The following is a 23,421-nucleotide window of genomic DNA, read 5'->3' as shown; positions in this document are numbered from 1 at the left end:
TAGTATAAATGTATTAAGCTTAGTACTACCCTTCAAAAACTGTCGAGAAACGCTCTTGTCTATATTATATATTTGTTATACCTAAAACAAGAAGTAACTTATTATGTTTTAAACTTATGTATCTACCTCGTCATACGCATATATAATTTCGAAACCAGTTAGCGTTTGTATTATAAAATTCCAAAAAAAAAATTATTTTCTCAAAATTGTTCACTTAAGAATATAATTATACGTAATAAACAAATCCTTAGTGAATAAATATAGTATTAAAAAAATGTTGCACTGAATCAATTAAATTTAAATAGGATCAACTCATGGACCTCCTCAGAAATCTATACTTAATAGAATTAAATAAAAGCACACTTTTATAATATTATTGCAAGCCGAAATCGCTGCAAAGCTTATCGAAAGATATAATTTAGAAAAAAACATCAATTACACCTTAAAACTATAACTTGTTTCAATTCCTTTACTTCCTTCTCGGTAATAGTTATAAAGAAATATTGAATAATATTAATGTACGTTTTTGACGGAAAAATTAACAAATTATTAAAAATTATTTGTAAAAACAAAAAAAAAAACATCAATGAATAAATGAATTGATTTAATACTATGTATACCGAATTTCGGTCATTATGACATTTTTAAAGAGAAAAAAAAACAAGTATTTTTCGAAAAAGATTAATTAGTTTATTCTTAGTTCGATATAATTGCAGTTCTTTCTTAGAGAAGAAGAAAATTAATTCGGTTTTTTTATTATTACTTTTTTTTTCTTAAGTCAAAGGAAAAAAACAATTACTATTCAGAATTCATTAAAACAGTTCTTCGAGATGTATATTTTATAAAAATTAAGAAAATTTAATATTAAATTTGTATAGTATACACCCGGCTATTCAAAAAAACAACGGAAAAGTATTTTGGTATAATATTAGATTTATTTTAACGTAGTCGTGCCATCGGCCATCAACTTGCAAATTGTAATAAATATACAAATGTCATATTATGTAGTCGAGCGGGTTCATAAAGTATTATAAATTATAATAGCTATCTATATACCTATTTCAGCAGGTAAATGGGGTTTTCGGTTGTTAAATGTACACATAAACTTGGAACAACGTTTTGAGAAGAACTTTACTTATTAACGAAATGTGCTCATAAAATTCATCGGAAAACAATGTAATATTGTAAGTATTATTGTTCCAGCTGTGGTAAGCTAGGTGCTGTAGGGCTAATTAAAATAAAAATAGTTCGAGTTTCCTACTTAAATATTATTATTGTAAGATTATGCTATACAACTCGCGACAGTCACTATGACACAAAAATCGTTGTCACTTTCAACATTCTTGTTATTTGATGCAGTTACCTAGGTACTATACGCATTTGTATAGGTACAGGCGTACAGCGTCGTGATAAAAATACTATGCTGCGAGCGCCACATACATTAATGTAATCGACTATTCACCGTTTACGTCAATGTAAACAATTAATATATTATGGCACTCGTATTGCGTCGGTTACTACTCAATTAATAAGAATGACGTCTCCATCAAATTGTGTTGCTTACCAACGCGTAATTGTTTTTTCAAATCTGTTGTTTGCACCACAAAATTTGATATAACATATTGTTATGAAATTTTGGTAAAAAACTAAATGGAAACTATATGTATGGATTTTATAGAGCATTGGCTACCGCACTATACATATAGTGTAGTTTATAGAAAATAGGATTTTAAATGTATAAGTTTTAACCGACGATAATATGATGTTAATATATTATGATATACCTATCGGTGTGTAATTTTAAACTGCAGACAGGCGGGTAGCCAGGATTTTTTTGGGGGTTGTTTTAATTGTATTCTTCAATATAATACATGGGGAAAGGGGTGACTTTTCACGCTCTCATTCATAGATTATAGTCATCAATCATTACCATATTAATATTATGAAATATGAAAAAAAAAGTTAGATTCATACGACAACTTACTAACAACGTTATATAATATATTTTGTAGAAATCCGAATCGTGTTGCAATTAATACATCCATTTTTGCAGAAATAAATACAGCGAGGAGTGTTCCAAGTTATCCCAACTGCAGTCTGCAATACAGCACCTCCTCTTACGCCATTAGGTAGGTACTTGTAGTGATAAACGTCGTGACACTTATACGAGCAACGTCAAAAAAAAAATTATATTATATACATCTCAGATTTTTAAAGTCAAACGATTTATGTTTATATTTTTATTACCTTATTCATTATAATATTATTATGTTTGTACCTACGTGTTGGCGTAGTACATAATTTGTTGTTCACACGTTTAATACAAAATAGGTACCTACCTAAGTACCTATATTATATAGCCTCAGGGGCTGACTGAGCCACTTGCTTACTATGCAATTATATCCCCAGGGCTGGTACAAATTAATCCACCTATTAGGTATGAATAATATGATGATTATTATTTTGCATGATAATATTTTTTTTTTTTACATCTATATTTAGAATATTAGAACATCTTGGTAGTGGACCAATACGATCCTCAACTTCATTTCACTTAAAATTCGATTTTTATATAAGTTAATAACCATAGACATATAAAGAGATGGACTGCGCTTTCCTCACCCCCCGTCCATTAAAGGCAAATCAACTATTCAGAGAGAGAGACAGACTAATACTAAAGGGTATCATGGATTATAAAATATTATCATATCAATTCTTCCAAGCTTTATTCTATAAAATCTAAATAAATATAAATAAATAATCTGAAATATTTTCATTTTTTACTTTAAATCGTGCTATGGTTTAAATATTTATTATTTGATAAACCTTGGGATTTGGGAAGATAATATTATATTAATCAAATTTAATCTCATGTGGTTTTTGTATTAAATCTTAAAATTATATATTTTAAATCAATTTCAATTTATTTATTAACATTTTAAATACTTGTTTTAAACACAATGAGGTACTGCTCAATTAAAGGTTGTGGCACTAGTGAAAAAAATGGCCTAATGATTCACAGGTAATTTATTTTTGTTGAAGAAATATAAAAACATTTTCAACTAATAAATTACTAGGTATACAAATGTAATCTTATTTACATTTTACAGTATACCTAAAGGTAGAGTTCATGATTGGACAGAAATGATAAAAAAACATATACCTGGTTTTGAAGCTACAAAAAATTCATTGATATGTGAAAATCATTTTACATATGATGATTATTATATTGGCGGTGTTTATGGGAAGAAAATCTTAAAAAAATCTGCAATTCCATGTATATTTATTGTAAATGGTAAAAATCTGTCAAGTTTGTTTAGTATAAGTTGAAAAAAGTAAAAAAAGGAAAAAACAATTTAATTAAAAATATTTTTTTACAGCTCCTATTAAAAGACAATTAGCATATGATGATATTACCTCAACTAACAAATATGGTTTAAATATTTCTAATAGTAAGCTGTTTTAGAGAACCTTAGAAAATATTAACATACCTACTAATTTGTAAAAATCCACATCAATAATATGTATACATTTATTTAGGTACAATTTCAGAACTAAACAATACTACTATAATTGAACCTATACAATTATTTGGCAATGAAAATATGCTAGAAAAGAACATGTCAACATCCTATGCATGTCAGTTATTATTTAATTTAATTTAATTTTAAATTTTATAGTTTATACTTAATATTTTTTATTTAATAGGTACAGATCCATCTATTGATAATTTAAACACTTCCATTAGTAAGTTAATATTTTAAACACTAATTTTTAAATTATAACAAAATTGTTTAATAAATAATCCTTAGGTGGAATTCAGCATTTAGAAAGTACAAATACAACAGTCGTTAAAGTAAAGGAAGTAAACAGTAAACATACTGAACCGGCAAAGAAGTAATTAATTCATAAAATGACTCAAATTAGTAAACATTTTCAACATTACAATATTATGTTTAGGAAGCGAAAGTGTTTTGTAGGTGATTTTTCAGATCCTTTGGAAATAGAAAGTCCAAATAGCAGACTTAAATTTTGGAATGCTAGTAAACATATGTATAATGAGCATAAAAAAAAAATCAAGATCTTACAAAATGAAAACTACCGTTTGAGAAAAAAAATTAAGACACTGGATAATTTAGTGAACTATTTAAAAAATGAAAAAAAGATTATAAGTGATAATTGTTTTACAGTTTTAAAGGTTTGTCTTGCTTAAAAAGTTACATGTTTGTGGCATGTACATAACAGGGTAATTGTATTAAAATATAATCCTATTTTTGTAATCACTATAATTTTTATTTTTTATATGGAATAATAAAGTTACATATGTCGTTTACTCCATGCCAACCTGTAGTATATATTTTTCTCTCTTTAACAATGATGACTTGACACCTCTCTCTCTAAGCGCAGTCCATCTCTTTATATGTCTATGTTAATAACCATAGGACCCAGATTTTAATTCAAAATGCATTATTTTTGTGGAATTTAAGTACTTAATACGTTTCATACATCAGAGAATACCAATTGTGAACACAAAATATTACCTGTAGGTTAACGATCATTTTATTATAATATTTTGTGAATTTTTATAGTATATATTTTTAGATTAAACTTAATTGGTAATTCAAAAAGTTTATTAAAATCATACATTATATTTAATGGAAAAACTAGTCAAAACGTTATGTGAGAGGAGGGGAGCTTTTTAATAAATTTTCGTAAATAGTAATAACCGGATTGAGACATTTTTTGCTCACATTTCATTACGTCGTAGTTGTTGTACTCCCCATCATTGTAAATCGTATATGGCAGCGCTATCTAGCAAGCAAATTGAGCATCAGTAACGGCCTGTTCATTACTTACGCGGTAGTGATTTAGCCATAGACATAATAATAATAATAATTTATTATTATGTCTGTGGATTTAGCAGCTGCAGTCATGACAATTAGTATTTAGGTATGTCAGCAACATTGTGATACCCATATAATACCCCACTGTTTCTGTGCATTTCGTTCTCCGTTTCTCACTAGTCGCATATATTAAAGCAAGAAAATCGTAAAAACTCGTAGAAAACAGTTGGGATGGGCAAACAAGATTCCAATACGTTTTGCTGCTGATATACCTCTATATTTTGTCATGGCAGCAGTAGACAGCGCTGCTATTATCGAATTAATTTAATTCTCATACCTACCGGCCCAGGGGCGGAGTGGGAAAAAAATTCAGGCCAGGAAAATTAATTTTCTCCAGGCCACTCAAAATTTTCAATTCCTGATTAAAAATTGTATTTTATCTAATTTTGTATGTAAATATATATAGGCAGACAAACAACAAATAGGTAGGTACTAAAATACAATATAACAGTGCATGTATTTTACAGATAAAACTATTAACAAAACTATAAAACCGAAATAAAAATACACAAACCAAAATAATAATAAATCATTATTGTTTTTATACCTATAATATGTTCTAATAAAATTAAAATAAATATATTAACTTACAAAGAATAAACTACTTTAGCTTCAGATATAATTATAATAATTGTTTTACTTATAACATTAACATTAACTTATAACATTACTCATAACATACCTACTTAATCAATGCTTACAATAATAATTTGTTTAATAATTTACTCTTTTCTCCAACAGAGTTTATTATTTCGTCATTGTTAAGTTCGACTAGTGTTTTTTTCTCGATTGCCATTAACATGAAATTTTCTAAGTGTTCGTTGCTCATCGTACTTCTTAATCGGTTTTTTATATACTTCAGTGTTGAAAATGATCTTTCACACGCAACTTGTGTTACGGGTAATGTCAGTAAGAATTGATATGCCAACATCAAAGTTGGATATGTGTTAGAAAATAAACTATATTTAATTAAGGCCTTGTAACAACAAAGAGGACAATTTTGACAACTTCTGCATGGCTTTATTTTACATGAATTTGAATCTTCTTTGTCATCAGAATTTTCACTATCTTCACAATATATCATATTATATTCGTCATTTACTGATTTTTTTAAAAATTCCCATGAGCTAGAAAAATGTAATAATTCTTCACATAAACTGCTTTTAATTTGTTCAACATCATTGTTACATTCAATAAATGGTTTAAGTTTCAAAGATAATGTAGATAATGCACCACTCGGCATTCCATTTTTGAATGATTCAAAATTGTTTGGCGATAATAGAGAAAGATCAAAGTATAATGTATTATTTTTAATAAACCTTGAAGTCATACTTCGTATAATAGCATCAAATACTTTATTATAAATTTCAACTTCAAATTTTTTTGCAGCATTAATTATTGGTTCATCTTCCGTTTCATAAGTAGACATCCTTTTCTTTCTTTGAATACGTTTATTTTCAAACTGATCTTGAATATCACACATTTCTAAATCTTTCTTATTTTTTTCATCTTCAGTATTTTCAATTTCTAAATCAATAATTCGTTGAGCCTTTTCTATAAACTTATCACATGTTATTTTTATATTTTCCATATCTCGTTGGAGTTTTTCTATTTGTTTTAAAGTGCCTTCGACCATTTGTTGACATTTTAATAAATCTAAGCCACTTGTTTGCAAGTATCTTGATAAGGGACCTGTTATAGAAAATATTTTCATAAACATATGTGCAATGAGGATATTTTCATACTTCAATAATGATGACAATAAACAGTTAGCTTTAGATCGAATATCGGGCTTAAAACCTTCATTATTAGATATTTTAGATAGACAAATAATCAACTCTGTATACAAAGCATCGTCAAATTTATCATAAGTACCAAAAATTCTGTTAAGGGCTGTTTGCTTTGCGGTCCATCTCGTTTCTCCGATGATTTGAAGACGTTTATTTCGAATATTATCGTGATGATTATTACTTATTGACTTCCAAATATTCATACGCTGGTATGATTCTTTAAAAAATACGGCACATGAATTAATGATAGAAAAGAACGTTGCTACTTTAACTGGGTTTTTTGTAGCGTCACATATTACCAGGTTTAAAACGTGGCTATAGCACCAAACATGAACTTGTTCGGGCGCTGTTTTGCTAAGCCAAGACGTAAAACCTTTATACATGCCTTGCATATTAGCTGCACCATCTGTAGCATTCCCAATACAACGAGTAATGTTTATGTCTAATGAAAATAATGCAGATTGTAATAACTTCATCATACCTTCCCCTGTAGAATCAGTACAGCACTTAACAGCGACTAATTTTTCATTTATTTCTCCATTTATTACGTACCTTAGTACAATTGAACACTGGTCTATCACCGAGATATCCTGGGTAGTATCAATCAAAACAGAAAACATATCTGATTGTTTTATTTGATTTGAAATAGTAGACTTTATTAATGAAGAGATTGATGTAACTACATTATCTATTGAATAGTGACTTAAAAGAGTAACAAAACTTCCACGCCCTTGAGATCCATGTTTATGCATTTTTTCGCTCGTATTTATAATTTTATTCAAATGTTCATTTAAAACAGCGTCATATTTACTTAATAATATAATCATTTCAAGGAAATTGCCATGATCTAAGATAGGGTCATTGAGTAAATAAGCAGCTTCATTATTTTTACCTCGTATACTTAAACCACGTTTTCCAATAACCTTGATAACTTCAATAATTCTCTCAAGTACTGCCCTATTTTTCTTAACTTCTTCTCTTTGTATTCTTTTTTGGTCAACTAATAATAAATTTTCAATATTTTTTTGTTGAACATGCATAAAATAAGCTTCAGAGCATTGCATATGACATTTACTTGCCTCGTGTTCTGAAATACGCTGGTAAACATGTTTCCAGTCACTCATACCATTAGTAAATGCATTACTGTCAGTCGAAAAAGCCAAACAAACGGAACAAAATATTTGTTTTGAATGCTCATTGTATGTACACCAATTCCTATTTAATTTGTTGTTACGAAAAAATACCTTTTTACTCGAAAATGGTAAAATTGAATCATCAGACGGTTGTACCGGATGAATTTGAAAAAAGTACTTTAAATTATGAGAATTTGGTTTCTTAAATTTGTTTAATTCTACGTTTTTTTCTGGATTGATAACCGGAGTGTCATGTTGAAGTTGCATTAGAGCAGAACTACTATTTTCGGAATTTAATATTTTTTCATCGTTAGTAAACTCGTTAATATCTGTTAAATAAAAAAAAGGGTGGTCAAGGGGTAAACTTTTTACTTTTTTTGTTATAACTTAAAATTTATTAAATAATTTATAACTTATATGGTACCTATATAAAAAAATAATTTTATTTGATAAGCTTACCTTGGGAAGTATGATCCGTTTCAAATGATAAATCATTATGATCAGAGATATTTTCCGAATCCGTTGAAAGTGTAACTGGATTTCTTTTACCAAAATATGAATCTAATCTCATACATTGTTTTCCACTTAACATCAATAACTTTTTACTTTTTTCCCTCTCTCTTTCAGCGCCACCTTTTCTTTTCTTATTATCGCTCATTTTGATGAGAAATATTTTAGGTTGAAATGAATATAATATTTAAAAACAAAACTTTTTAATACGTATGAAATATAAATGTAGTTACCACTCGCAACGTATTTTATCTAATGACAAAATAACGAAAAAATATAGTAATGTACATTTGATTCGATAGTATAGCGAGGCGATAAACCGATAAGATATTGTCGTAGACCACAGATATAATATAATATAGACATAATACTCCGTGTCGAAGACATAGAAGGCTACAGCGAAAGTTATAAAAATAGATAGTGTGAACTGAACTGAAGTGGGTATATACGTGCGTATATTAGATACGGTATACTTATAATTAAATTTGATTTCGTCTTCGTATATATATAGATAAATAAATTTTTTCATTACTCTACATTATTATTATCTATACTTTAGGTAAACGGGCCATTTGGCTTCCAGGCCACCGGGATTTTTCCCGGTATCCCGGTGGGCCACTCCGCCCCTGTACCGGCCAATACCGTTGGCGATGTTAGATTTAGTTGGGTTTGGTTAGGTTTAGTAAGGTTAAATTAAACCTCACTAAACCTAACCAAACTCAACTAAACAGCGCTTGGCTCGGCTCTCAGTCCGTGGCCATCGACTGTACCAAGGAATAACGCATTAGAAACGAATGTGTCTCAATCTTAACCAAGCATCACCATTTATTTAATATTTCTATAGCACGTTGATACTCTATGATAGAGACCCATCGTGGAAAGTCAGAAATTTTAATTTCCATGTTTTTAGAATAGATTCGAAATAGTGACATTGATTGTTTGTTTAAAATTGCATTGTAATGAAAATGATGCAATATTAAACTGATATAAAATAAAAATATTCAAAAGAGTAAATTGTGATTCATAAAATATTATAGGATATGGTTATATATTATATTATTAATATTTGGTGAAAATATAAAGTAGGTATCTATGGTAATAATATATTAGTATTGGAGTTACTTCAAAAAAATCACCTCTAATTTTAATATCCTTGGTTGAATATTTTTTACAAAATTTTACAAAGTTTTTGACTGAAAATTAATTAGAGAAATTCTTCATCATTTTTAAGAGTAAATTATTCTTTAATTATGATGACATTGGTCCAAACCTTCAACGATAGATAGATTTCATAGAGAGTAGTACCCTTGTTCAAAAGATATGATGTAGAAATTTGATATATTTGGCTATTAGTTAATCAGACTATATTTTTTGTACACAATAAACATTTCAAAATATTTTGACTAATTTTATTTTTCAGCTATTTATTGTAATTTAAAACTTTCTATTTTTTTTTAAGCATTAATACAAAATAATTTTGGGTTTTAAGGTTGGAAAATGTAAGAAATACATATGAATCAAGATACAAAATACTTTGTTCTTATAGAAATTTAAAAATATTTATTTACAAATTTAAAATAAATTACCTATTATTTTTATGATGCTGGAAGATAGGTAACTAATATTGTAGTCAGTGTTATTTTGAGGGCAGGGCAAATGGGACAGGGCTTCACTTATATACAAATACATACAATAATGTAATATATTGTGTAAATAATTGTTTTTTTTTAAATTTTTTATTGAATAAAGTTTTACTGACATATGTCATCTTAACTTAGAGTAAATAAAATAGTTACAAACATTTTAGCATATAATACTGTGAGTCCAAGGCCTCGAATTCTAATGATGCCCAAGGCCGCAAAACCTGGAAACGGCACTAATTGTAGTACTGTATTAGTCATTGCTGAAAAGAAAACTATATTTTGAATTACAGAGATGGGTTCAGGTTGAGTTGTCCCTGATTTCATTATTGTTGTTTAGTTAGAATGAGTTTAATTATTAGCTTGACACAATGACACATTGACATAACACTTAATATTACCACTTAATATTACCACTTAACAGTGAAGTATGAATTTAACTATTATTTGAATATATTTTAATTTTGTACCATATGAGCATTTTAAAATTGTAATGTTTTATTGTCATAAAATAAGTATTTTGCCAACTACCTGTTTACCCTAACAATTTTTTTAAACAAAATTTAAATTATAGTAGGTGAATTAGGTGCAGACTCATAAATATAGTAGAAAATGATAGTACCGTAATAAATTAATAACAGAGACAATAAATAAGTAACTTAGAGATAGCTTTATTGGATGTCAAATTAAAATCTTAATGTATAGTTTTTTTTCTTAGAAATAGTAGTTAGTGAATATTCTTTAAATCATCACTATTTCTTTTATTTTTATATCTATATTGGACATATTTTATTCACATAGTACGTTACATACATAATTGCACCCAACCCCATTAACAGTTAAAATATTTCTTTTACAAATAGATGATAAAATACACAAATGTTTTTATAAGTCATATTATTTTGATATTTGAACACAATAAAACTATGTTAAAATTAATGGAAATCTAAATAAAACACAAGAAACAATATTTGAAGAAAAACACATACATATTCATTTAAAACTGAGTTAACAATTAAATAAAAGATAATACTAATTATGACTAGTTCAAGAATAAAAAAATAAATACTTCTTAGGTATTTAGATACCTATTCAGATACGTAGATTATGTAACGGTTAATGACTATCGCAGTTTAAAAAATGAAATATATTAATACATATCTAATAGTTTACAAATTATATTGCACAGCCAATAAGAACAAAATATATCTATATTTATAAATATACATATATAAATAAATATATATATATATATATATATATAAAACAAACTCACGAAAAACAAATAGGTAAAATAAGAAACAAAGAATTAAATATATAAAACAATCAAGAATTATCAACATTTAAGTAGTGTAAATTTACTTTTAAGGCATAACACAGTGAATGGAAATGTGTCTTTTAAATTAAATAATTAATATAACTTGTCATTTTGCTAATTAAAAATTGTGCATGGAAGAGTATTATAAATAGTATTAACTCTAAGGCCTAAAATGATGGTGTTTGATAGTCGCCCAATTGAGTTGTTTTGCTTATATTATCATATTCTGTACGTATTTTGGAACATATTTCATTACTGAATTTAGGTATATCATTTGCCAATAAACCATCAGTTTCTATAATTGGCATCACAGATATTATTACACGACCTGAAATAATTAAAGATCACAATGAGATGTTAATAACATTATATTATTTGTAATAAACTAATAATGCTAAGGCTATATGAACACCTGGCTCAAACATATGTTTTTCTTTGTTTATGAAATAATTGTTGGAAAATACAATAGGTTGAATAGGCAACTTTTTTTTAAAAGCCATTTTAATAGTTTCTTCATTTGTCATTGTACTGGATGCCAATAAAATTGTAGGCTATGAACAGTTAGAATAAAAAAATATATATAATATATACATTATTTTGTTTAATACAATTTAAATATTTTTTTTATTATATTTACCTCAGAATCAATTAATGCTGTAGAAAAATGCAATAACCTCAAATTGGTATAAAAAAATTGAATGGGACACAAGGCCAAAGAGATTAGCCATGGAAAAAATGAAAACGGCCATAAGGTGATGAAATTTGTCTCAGAAATTATATTCAGTTCCATTTCTTGACAATACACCAAATGCAAGAGTCCTGTAAAAATATAAAATAAATGTTACACTAGATATAATGACAAGTACTTTAAATTTAATTTATCTATATTATGCTTAGATAACAAAAAAAAAAAATGTTTGACAAGTTGACAAGTGAGTGTATCTTTTATTCTAATATTAGTATTCATTGGTATTCATTTAAATCAAAAATTTTAAATAATAACATTAACCTAATGTATCAATGTCAGTTTGATAATTTATAATTGCCACTCTGGTACGTGTTGATGATAGATTTTGTTTTCCATGTAGGCGCCATTCAATGGACAATAAATCTGAGATTTGTTGCCCAAAATATGCAATCAACCTGCAACATAGGTTAAAACATTTGGTTAAAGCTAATAGAACATTTTATATTTTATATGAAATAATAATTTATACAAATCAATAACATGCCTTTTATATGCCAGAAATATATTTAAGTCTCCTACAAGGCTGCACATTAGCAATAGATACATTTAATCTTTTTATATTATTATTATCAAATCATATTGTTCGAAAGTACCATTCTTCTAAAATATTATTTATGTTAATCACTACTATATGTGTTAAACGTCCAATATCGAGTCCAATTATCTATGAAGATGGCGTATGAATCTATAAGTCTTGATGTATTGATTCAATGTTAAAACAAAAACAAAAACATTGTAAATTATTTTGTTATTCTACTCTGTTAATGTGAGTTATGGAGAATAGATAATCTCATTAATCGTGATTGTATTTACATATTATTTATTTAAATTGTACAAGATAAGTGTTGAATGTTAAAATATTATATAGGTAGGTATTTATTATTAAAATATGCTTGAATTGTAATTACTAGGCTAAGATTTATTATGTATCAGCATATTTTTAGATTTGTTGTTTAGTACCTATAAATATAATTTATTTTATATACATGATTTAACATTCAGTAGGTTACTCAGGTTCAGGGCACCTTTTTTTTTTGACCCCCACACAAAGTTTTTTTTTATAAACTTTATCAGTTTTCTTTTCTAAAATAATAGTGATAAATATTATAAATTACCTAATATATTTTAACATCAATCATTTTTTCTAAAATAGTTAATGAGTACTTCATTTTAACTAAACTAGATAGGTAAGAGGTATCTAGTTTATATTTTTTAAGCATTTAATTGGTAATAAGATGTAAACACTCGTGTAAACATTATCATTATGAAGATAAAATGTCTCAACCGAGTAAAAGTACTCTACTTAAGTAAGTAATGGTAGAATATAGGTTTCTAAAATTGTGTAAATATAAGCCTTAATTATGAAAATCTGTAACTTCAAATTGAAAAATACAAATTCAAGTTTAATACTATGTCCTCTTCTACTATCAAATTTTGGATTCTTTACTAAATGTGTTAGTGGGTCTTTTACAAAACTTCTAATAAATTATAGCCTATTACAAGCAATTTGAGTGTTCCTTAAATATTTCTACTTAATATAATATTATATTTGTATTTATATTATCATAAAATAAGTAATTCTATCAAAATTTTAAAGATTAAAAATTAATTTCAACAGGTCAAAGTCAAACAGCTCCTTCCCTTTTATGGTGGTCCTGGAGACATATTATAATAAATAATCAATTATACCTAAGTGAAAGAAAAATTATTTAGACTATAACTTAATTCTTTTTCATTTTACACATTCAACATAATGTTCGCTACTATCAGCCATCGGTATTTAATTTATTAATCTAAGTTCTAATATAGGAAGTATAAATTGATATTTTAACTTTATAATTGTAATATTGGATAACTGAATGCAATACAAGCTACTAACTTTTAAATTGAGAAAAACCTCATTTTAACAATGAAAATCATAGACCATGTATAATAGCAATTATTATGTATTATATATATGTATAATCAATGATATTGGAAAATAGGAACGTATTATAATCTTTCATGCAAACACTCGATAGCATAAAGAATAATAGGAATGTAAAAAAAAATAATAATCTATAACAGGCAGCCAGACCATAGAGTTAATGATTAATGCCTGCATTCTTAATGAACAAACCACGAGTAATGTAACTGATAACAGCAATTATTGTAAAATTATCATAAAAAAATATTTTTTATAAGATTCTCCAAGGTTTTATAAATAAATTAGGTATATGCCAGTAAGGTAATCAAATATCAACAGTAATAAAAGTAATTTTATACAACAAAGCATAGGTATAATAGTAAGGACTCTAGTCTTTAAACGATCAATGTTTAAACATAAGTTTTGAGTGAAAATATGAACGGTGTATCCCAAAGGCATAAGTTATTTTAGAAAGCTTTCAGGAACTGAATCTCTCAAGTCTGCCGATCCACCTATAAGAAATATAAGCTATCTAAATAAGTCGCATCCAATAATGGAGGACAGGAAAGCAGGTAGGATATAATATACTCACATATATAATATATATATTCTGAAAACTTATTATTTGAACTGAGAGTAAAATCCGAAATTGATAAAAAAGTATTTACTAGTATTCATAATAAACGGTATGGCGGACAACAGCCGTACAATTACCTGGACCGGTGTTTGAACTGGAAGACGGCAAGCAGGGACGTTAGGGAGGCGAGCACGGAGAATATGGCCAGACGGAAGTGATAGCGGAACGTTCGTCGAGTATCGTAGAGGAACGGCAACGATATGAAAAACGCCACAAATAATACTTCCAGCCACACGGCCATTGTCGGTCACAGTGCTCTTCGTTCTTCGTCGGCAGCAGGTTGATCCGGTCGCGGGCACAACTACATTTTAAGATGGAGACGACCGTGGGAGACCGGGACCGGTCTCTTGTCTTACAACGGCATAATATTATAACAAAACAGACGGTACCTATAATTGGCCGTCACAATGACTGAGATTGTGAGGTCTCGACACACGGCGTCTCGTGCGAAACGACGGTGATAACAATAACAGTAATAATAGTAATAAGTAATAACAATTAACAATGAAATATGAATATAAATAATATCTAATAGGTACCTATGTATTTAAAATTCCGAACACAGGCGTCGTATCAACCGGAATCGGAAAGAGTATCGATCGAGTTTTATGCTTTTATGCCGCACCAGTAATTATTGTAGTTAACCAGTGGACCACGGTCGGGAACGCAAACGGTAATGAACAATGGTCAATGAAGTTGGTATTTATCTGATGTAATAATAATCAAATACGGCGGCAGACGTTGTATACAAAAAGTATTATTATTTATAAATAATAATGTAGTACGTGCCTTATTATAGATTTTTATTTTTAAAATTGTAATATAATTATAACATGAGTGTACACTGTATACAGTGTTATCACCCCGCTCAGAACTGTTATCTGACGTTCCGTTATCACTTTATCAGTCATCGACGACTCCACATCAGCTGCTGGTGCAAGGTGGATTTATAGATTTATAAATCCACCTTGTGCTGGTGTTTGGAGGAAGATAAGAAGCCGTTGTTTGGATGTAAGCATAAATGCATAATATTGTATTTTGTATTGAATGTATTGTAGTACAGAAGGACTAAGGGGAAAGGGGACCTATTAAATCCTAATATTAATTGAACAATAATAATATAATATTTTACTTCGAGGACTTTGTGGCCAAATTGGTCGTGCACACATCTGTCATTTCGATATTATCCGAGTATTATCACAGGATCAAACTTATTGATGGTTAAGGGGATTTCAGATTTGATACCGTGATTTTCTGTCTTTGTCTAACACATGCGCGTTACAGGATTTTAGCCGTATTTTTTTCCAAACATACCGATGGAAATAGTGAAGCAACAAGAATTATAAAAACAGATTTGAATTTGTCGTCAAGACTACTTGAGATCGACTTTTCAACATTTTCGATATTGTCTTCCAAATTCTAATTAATGTTATGCTTATGTAAACGCGGGAAAGTCGATTTCAAGTAGATTTGATGACAAATTCAAATCTGTTTTTATAATTCTAATCGCTTCACTATAGCCATCGGTACGTATCGCAAAAAATACGGCTAAATCCTATGACGCGCATGTGCTAGACAATGACAGAAAATCGCGGTATCGAATCCCCTTATCGAAACAGTCGCTCGACCGTGTACGAAGTTCGTACTACGAAATACGAACGGCCGTCGCGCACTATCAAGCATTCACAGAACTCAGAAAGTTCGGCCTTTACAGCGTTGAAATGCATGGAGAACAGATGGCGCCGTACCTTTGGTTGAGAATTTTCGTCAATTGGATGTCCCTGAACTGTCATTTATCATATTTTCTAGGTGACAAGAACCTGTAAACTGTGGATTTTATTTATAAAAAAATTATATTTTTAGGAAATGTCAACATTATAACCATTTTTAAATTTCATGGATTATTTACCGGTTGGTCCATAATAATTAATAAATGAGACACTCATTATTTGCGAAAATTATTAATGTTTTGGAATTATTTTTTTAAATTACCATATTTTTAATTGAATGTTTTTTTTTTTTTGAGTAACTACTTCAAAATATAAAATTTGAACTTTGAAAGAGAAGTTTATGAGTTATTGAGTAGGTTTTTCGAGTTTAGTTAAGTGGAGTGAAGTGGTAGAGGGCCACATGAGTATCCAACAAAATGTTGGTTCACTTCTGTCTACTCCGCTAAATGACATTTAAGACTAGTGAAACTTAAAGTTAATTTTTAAATTATTTCGTGTAGGAAAGTCATTAAATATTTATTATAATTTATAATAAGTTTCTTTACATTTTCCAAAGTATGAATCAGTTAATTAAACTACACGTGCGCTTATAATACTATTATAATACTTTATCAATACCTACATTTCAACCCTGATATCACTAAAGTCATTGACGGACTATAAACACAACATCATTATCGGAGTAGGTAAATTGTTTCGGTAACTCTTAATTTATTATAATACGAGTAGTTATAATGAATAAATTATATAAATATAGGTTATTATGATCAGATGACTGATTAGACACCAAATTTTGTGCTGTAAGTAATCGAAAATTATCTGTACTTTATTACATAATTAATTAAGAAGACTCGAAACGCGACAGTTTACTAAAACAATTATATACGTCCAAGAAGCAAAACAAAAATAAAATAAAATATTAATCTAATATAGAAGATATTAATTATTATTATGCAGCAATACACGTGTATTATTGTTAGTTGAATAATGTTGCTCTACATTTCAGATAACTATGAACACAAACAAATAAATAATTTATATAAAAAGTTTATATCTATTTTTAAATATCATTAGTCAATAATGATTACTATTAAGACATTTATTATTACCTAGCCACCTAGGTATTATTAAACCTCTAAATTCATGTGAACAAATTTTAAGTAGGTATAAACAACTGATTATAATATTATATTTAAATTATATTTTTTGAAAGAGTCATGCTCGGCTATTTGCTGTTTTTGTCGATGGGAGTAGAATTCAGATACATTTAATTAACTAAGAGACACGTTAAGAATAAACAAGTATGCAATATGATTACAAGAAATGGACTACACAAAAAATATTAAAATATCCTCGGAATGTTTATAACACGAAGAACTCAGAATTATGATCACCAACAATACATTTTTATCCAAAAAAACTGAAAAGTAAGTCACTAAACACTAATGGATATGTTAAATTCAATAATAAATCGCTGCATACAAAAAACGATTATTAGATGAGCAGTGGTGTGTTATACATGTGTGCGATGTGTGCAAATGCAACAGGCCCTCGGCTACAGGGGGCCCATTATTGTTCAACGTTCCACAAAACTTTTTTTATTTGTATGACGTAATTTCATCTTATTTCTTATGTAATTGAAATTTTAATAAAAATGGAAAGTAGGTACCTTGTGGGTTTGCATAAGATTTTAAAATTTTATAATAAAAATTCTTACTTTAAATTTGAATTTATATATCTATAACTATATTATTTAATTAAAAAACGAAGGGGGGGGGGCTTTTTTTAGTTTTGCACACAGGCCCATCTTCGGGATAAACCACCACTGTAGCTGAGATAGTTAGTCTAACTATATATCTACTTAGGTATAAAAAATGTATGTACCTACTACTAATATATTATGTACATATATTATTTTTATTAACTTTATGTCAATATAGACTTACAATATAATATGTTAAGGATATAATTAGGTTATTAGGTTTAACTAGGTTCATGATATAATTAGCCAATAGACAATACCTTAACATTTATATAAATATTTTTAAAATGTCATTGCAGGGCCGGATTGCTCCTGATTGATGCGCCGAGTTACCGAGTAAAATTTGTTGGGCCGTGACAATTTTAGGACTTTTAAGGAGTGAGGCTGCTGACTGAAAATGTATTGAGTTTAATGTCGACAAAATGGAGTCTAAGTGTTAAACTTGCCAAACTATAGTGTAATGGTTGTAGGTTGTTGTTGATATTTAAGTTTGTAAGTGAGCCGATAATGCATAAAAAACTCGATGGGTCAAATGTGTCCAATCCGGTCCTGTGTCATTGTGCATACTGTATAATAAAATATAATAATATGTGATACGAAGTACCCAAGGCTAATTACGGCTAAAATTATGTTTGAATATACAACATTGTTAAAATTTTAAATTCAATCACTTATGATATTTTTTTGTGATTTAATAAATTTATTTGAAAGTAAATACATTTATGAGGAATCTAGCATTAAAGTCTTATTCAATTTTTGAATTACAAAATGTTTTTTAAATTTTCGTAATCTTGAAAATATCTTAAAAAAATTGAACTAATAGAAACTTAAAATATAAAAGCTTAACTGTTAATAGTTTTTATCATACTTGAATTAAACAAAATTAAATTAAATATCTATTAAATAGCTAGTACATTAATAGACAATAGTCAAAATATTTGAAAGTTGTCATGTCTAGTAAAAATAAATATATAAATTATATAATACATAGACAGGGTTGAGTAGGATTAGGAGGGTTAAGTACCATAATATATGATACATACATTTAGTGTATCAAGATACAAGATACATTGTGAGTGTAGAAAATATACAATAGATACTTAGATAACATGATTCTTTTATATTTCCAATATAATTTTGTTTACTATAAAACTTAAAACGTCTCTACAATTCTACATAATTAACTATAGGTACTGTCAATACATAAATACTAAAATACTTATAATGTCATAATTATATTAAATAATACAATGAGTCAATTGTACACATTATAAATTTATAAGTAATACATCATTATATAATATAAAATATAAATACACCAAAAATAATAAATCACATAAAAATGACATTATAATTTGTACTTATATAATATAGTTCATATATGTATATAATTGTTTATGAACTCACGGTCAAAAATTAATGTATGAATATTTAAATTAAATTGGTTATTGTTTCATGGACTTAATATATGTTATGAATTATCTGTATACTACGTATAGGCACGTATACCGTATATGGGCTACTGACATACGGGTACCTTAATTTAATATTATGTTTTTAAAATTATCTTACAACTTTACAAATTATAAAGTTGTGTGGTACATTTTTTCGTTAGGTATCGTTAATTTGATTGCACCAGGATAATTTTTCATAAAAATATAATTCTTGACGAAATTATCTAATATTGAAAATCAAAATGTCTTGGTACTATTCATTTCACATTTTAACAATAATAATATTATTATATTTTGTATCTTTTGGAAAAAAAAGATAGAAGAAACTAGTATAAAATGTATCATGCTACAAGATACTTGATACTTTAAAATTATACTATATCATGATACAAGATATAATATTGTATCTTTGATACTGTCCAGTGTCCATCCCTGTATATAGGTATTATCTTAAAATTAATACAATATGCATAGCTCTTCTCAGAATCTAAAATATTATAGAATAATAAATTACAATCGATTGGTCAAAATAAAAATAAAAATATGATCAATTTTTGTAATGCATTTCAGCTTAACCTCATGATTGCATTATCATTTTACTAAATGTTATTTTAAATGTGGATGCAATTAGATTAAGCACACACATAATTTTTTTTATATAATATTATATCTCATTGTGTACTCATATATTTTATGTTGAAGTAATAACATAGGTACCTAACCTATATCTATATGTGTCATCTATACCTATGAAAAAATATACTGTAGAGAAATTGTTTACGTAATGTTGCAGAGATAACGATAGATACCCCTATAATATTTTGTGATACATAATTACTTACGTAATTAGATCACTCTAGAACATGTTTTTTGTAATTATTCAACTGCATGATATTATTTCATGAAATCACACATTACTAATAATAATTTATATAAAATCTACATAATATGCCAATAAAGGTATTTGGTTGTATTTTTCATTTAGTATAGGTAGGTACTAAAATATAGATTTAATAACGTATCTTAATTGGTACTGAATTAGTTGTTAATTATTATTAAAATGATGAAAGAAATTATAGAAATTTGAATGAAATTAATTGTATTAAAAATTAAAATATTCTATCAAACATTTTAACTCGTACCTAGCTATAGTATTATTAATTTAAAATTGTATAATGGTAACATTGAACTAAATCCTCAAAGTTTATAAATTATTATATAGTAATTTTATTTTATTTTATGTTATTTTGTTTCTATGCATAATTAATAGAAAATAATGTTTATGTCTGTGTTTATTAGGTGTATTATTATATAGCTGATTATGATTAGTAGTCCTGCATGAGTTATCTAATGACAAAATTGCCTAAATTGCCTAAATTAATATCTAAGTACCTATAAAAAAGTATTAATTTATTAAAGGTAGGTATCTATGTCTTAATTTTTAAGTATCAACAGAAGTTAAAAACCTCCAAAACATGAGTATATACTAATAACGAAGTAACACTGAATTTATTTGCTAATTTGTATTTTTTGATCAAGTTTAAAAAAATAAAATAAATTATAATATGGACGATAGAGAAATAATTTTTAAATTATAAATAGGTTTTTAAATTTATGTGTTGCTTTGAATAATGGCATAATATTATACATAGTAATAAAAATATAACATACCTATTACAAACCATTATCAGACAGATAACAAACAAATTTATTTTAGAAATAGTGACTTATTTGACCTTTTATTTTATTGTTTTGGTCTTGTGAAAATCCAATAAAAAATAATAGTATTTTATTAATTTTAATATTAGCTTATTATTTACTAATTACTTAAATAACTTTTGTAAATATTAATAAGTTTCAAAAGTTTCAAAATAAAATAACATCAATACATGATATAACGCAAATATTTCATTGAACTTAAAAGTGACTAATGTTGAAACATTAAATTAGGAACGTCAATGGTTGATGATCAATGATTATCTTGAACTCATCTAATTATTATTCTATATTTTAATCAAGTGTAATAAAGTTACCCCCATTGATTTTATAAACAATAATAACGACCGTTTTACCTAGCTATGTCGTAATAATATATTGTTCAGGTTTTTTATTCAGTGCAATTTGCATTTTTTTTGAAAACTACCTCTAAAATTCCCTACCATCTGTGCACATTTTCAATTGATTGATAGTGCTACACACAACTTTGAGAGTGCTCTCTTCTACTAAAAAAGTGGTCACATATGTAAGTGAAACCATGAAGAAAAGCATGCATAAATTTATAGGTATACTAATAATATTTATTTCTCGTTATGGCTTGACTTAGACACCTAAATAATTGTGTTAATATGTAATGTATTTTCATGCTCTCAAAGTTATTATTATATTTTAAAAGTTTTGAGTGGTTTGATTTTTTGGAAACAATATTGTTTCAAATACTAACCATAATATTTTTTTCTCAATGTGAGCGATAACTACTATACTGACGTTGTTGTGGGTGCGTATTTTTATATTTATAGGTATTCACCACGGTATTTTTAAGGCAATTGGTTTTGTGCTTAAGAACTCTACAAAGAGTTTATTTGCATTTAAATAATTCACACACTTTTATCGACTGTGTCTCAGTATTTATTTTCACTATAAGTTCTTTGAAACAGTTCATTTTACGTGAGTCTTAAGCACCATCAAGTGAAAAAAACTTTATTGCACTTTGTTTTATTGCTTAGTTTAGCATTATAAAATATCAAGGTGTATATTACAGTAGACAACTTTTATATTTTATAATTAAAAGTATTTTAATCATTTTTTTAGATTAGGTAAAAACGAGCTTTTTAATAATATATTACAGATAAATGTTATAAAATGACTTCTTATAGCTTATTGGTAAAATTAGTTTCCATTGTTTCTATGTAGCTACCTAATTTTATTAATTTCTGATTAATAAATCTGACGTTTAAATAACTTTATTTGTTTATTATTACTATTTTTTTTTTTGATATGTATGACACTTATTTTTTGTAGAATACTATGTTTCGTAATAATTACTAAATAATTTCATTTATATTTAAATATTATGATGTTGTTTCTTATTAAATGAAAACTATTGTCCATCCTGTCAATCTGTGTTGACTATCTACCGGTTTAATTGTTTGTTGTTTTATTGTTGCTTATTAAAAACAGACTTATTTTAATTTTCGTTACGAGTGATTAATTATAATGATGCAAAATAATGCTGCTGGTTCATTGTACTTATCATTATACACTAACGTCGTTCTTTAATCTTCGTTTTGGATTCTCTAAAATCGCTGGTTTAAACATAGATTAGGCGCCGAACTGCTATTGAAATAATATCCCTTAATGAGGCATAATAATATGGTAATGTTATTCAGCCACAATAAAGTGGTCCAAAATGTATATTATAAGAACAAACACTGTATATTATATTAAATTATTATACCCTAAGAGATACAAAGTTCGGAGACGTTTTTACATTTAAAAAATGTAAATACCTAGGTAATATATTAAAATGTGCCTTATGTATACTAGTGTTAAATTGACGTAGGTTTTTTTTTTTGATATTTCATAGAGAAAACTTACAGAAAATTCGATATATTTTGATATTTTTGGACGTTTCATTAACGTTGCTTTATGCACAAAAATATGAGCGTCCATATCCTGTATTAAAAAATTATGTCTCCAACTACCAATCATATTTTGGAAAAAATATATAAAATAAAACAACTAAGTGAATTTGAGAATTTAAATATTTTAGATTTTATATAGGTAGTATAATTTGATCTGATCTTTCTAGATACTATAAAAATGAACAAAAATATAATAATAGAAATCAATTGTTTATGGTAGAAACATGATGTAGTATGAAAATTGGTTT

The 23,421-nt window shown here is 27.2% G+C and overlaps 4 protein-coding genes and 1 long non-coding RNA gene across 6 annotated transcripts; 3 read left to right on the top strand and 2 right to left on the bottom strand.

Annotated features, from left to right (window-relative positions):
• The first annotated feature begins 2,960 nt into the window (after positions 1-2,960).
• On the top strand, positions 2,961-3,466 carry LOC149055818 (uncharacterized). Its single transcript, XM_089226955.1, has 3 exons — positions 2,961-3,022; positions 3,111-3,310; positions 3,381-3,466. The coding sequence occupies exons 1-3, from the start codon at positions 2,961-2,963 to the stop codon at positions 3,464-3,466; spliced, it is 348 nt and encodes a 115-aa protein (XP_089083081.1).
• On the top strand, positions 3,373-4,213 carry LOC149055817 (uncharacterized). Its single transcript, XM_089226954.1, has 5 exons — positions 3,373-3,452; positions 3,541-3,639; positions 3,709-3,747; positions 3,813-3,897; positions 3,961-4,213. The coding sequence occupies exons 2-5, from the start codon at positions 3,606-3,608 to the stop codon at positions 4,211-4,213; spliced, it is 411 nt and encodes a 136-aa protein (XP_089083080.1). The 5' UTR covers positions 3,373-3,452; positions 3,541-3,605.
• Positions 4,214-5,380: 1,167 nt separating this feature from the next.
• Positions 5,381-8,959, bottom strand: LOC149055816 (zinc finger MYM-type protein 1-like). The gene is made up of 3 exons (XM_089226953.1): positions 8,287-8,959; positions 6,007-8,156; positions 5,381-5,389 (listed from the first exon to the last, which is right to left on the bottom strand). The coding sequence occupies exons 1-3, from the start codon at positions 8,483-8,485 to the stop codon at positions 5,381-5,383; spliced, it is 2,358 nt and encodes a 785-aa protein (XP_089083079.1). The 5' UTR covers positions 8,486-8,959.
• Positions 8,960-10,628: 1,669 nt separating this feature from the next.
• LOC107164059 (uncharacterized) lies at positions 10,629-15,432 on the bottom strand. 2 transcript variants are annotated; one of them, XM_089227096.1, is made up of 6 exons: positions 14,664-14,803; positions 12,528-12,736; positions 12,305-12,438; positions 11,933-12,114; positions 11,708-11,846; positions 10,629-11,623 (listed from the first exon to the last, which is right to left on the bottom strand). In XM_089227096.1, exons 2-6 carry the CDS (start codon positions 12,587-12,589, stop codon positions 11,463-11,465), a joined length of 678 nt encoding a protein of 225 aa, XP_089083222.1. In that variant the 5' UTR covers positions 12,590-12,736; positions 14,664-14,803; the 3' UTR covers positions 10,629-11,462. The 2 variants fall into 2 exon arrangements, with proteins under 2 accessions (XP_089083222.1, XP_089083221.1); XM_089227095.1 differs by lacking the exon at positions 12,528-12,736 and having other exon boundaries at positions 14,664-15,432.
• On the top strand, positions 13,720-16,544 carry LOC149055815 (uncharacterized). The gene is made up of 2 exons (XR_016191601.1): positions 13,720-14,521; positions 14,621-16,544. It is a non-coding gene; the product is annotated as an uncharacterized LOC149055815 (long non-coding RNA).
• Positions 16,545-23,421: the final 6,877 nt, after the last annotated feature.

Source organism: Diuraphis noxia, unplaced genomic scaffold, assembly GCF_037042655.1.
Source record: "Diuraphis noxia isolate RWA-SAM2 unplaced genomic scaffold, SU_Dnox_SAM2 contig0004, whole genome shotgun sequence".
In the NCBI taxonomy this organism is placed as follows: Eukaryota; Metazoa; Arthropoda; class Insecta; order Hemiptera; family Aphididae; genus Diuraphis; species Diuraphis noxia.
The sequence above is the reverse complement of the archived record's forward strand: the minus strand, read 5'-3'. Positions and strand labels throughout refer to the sequence as shown.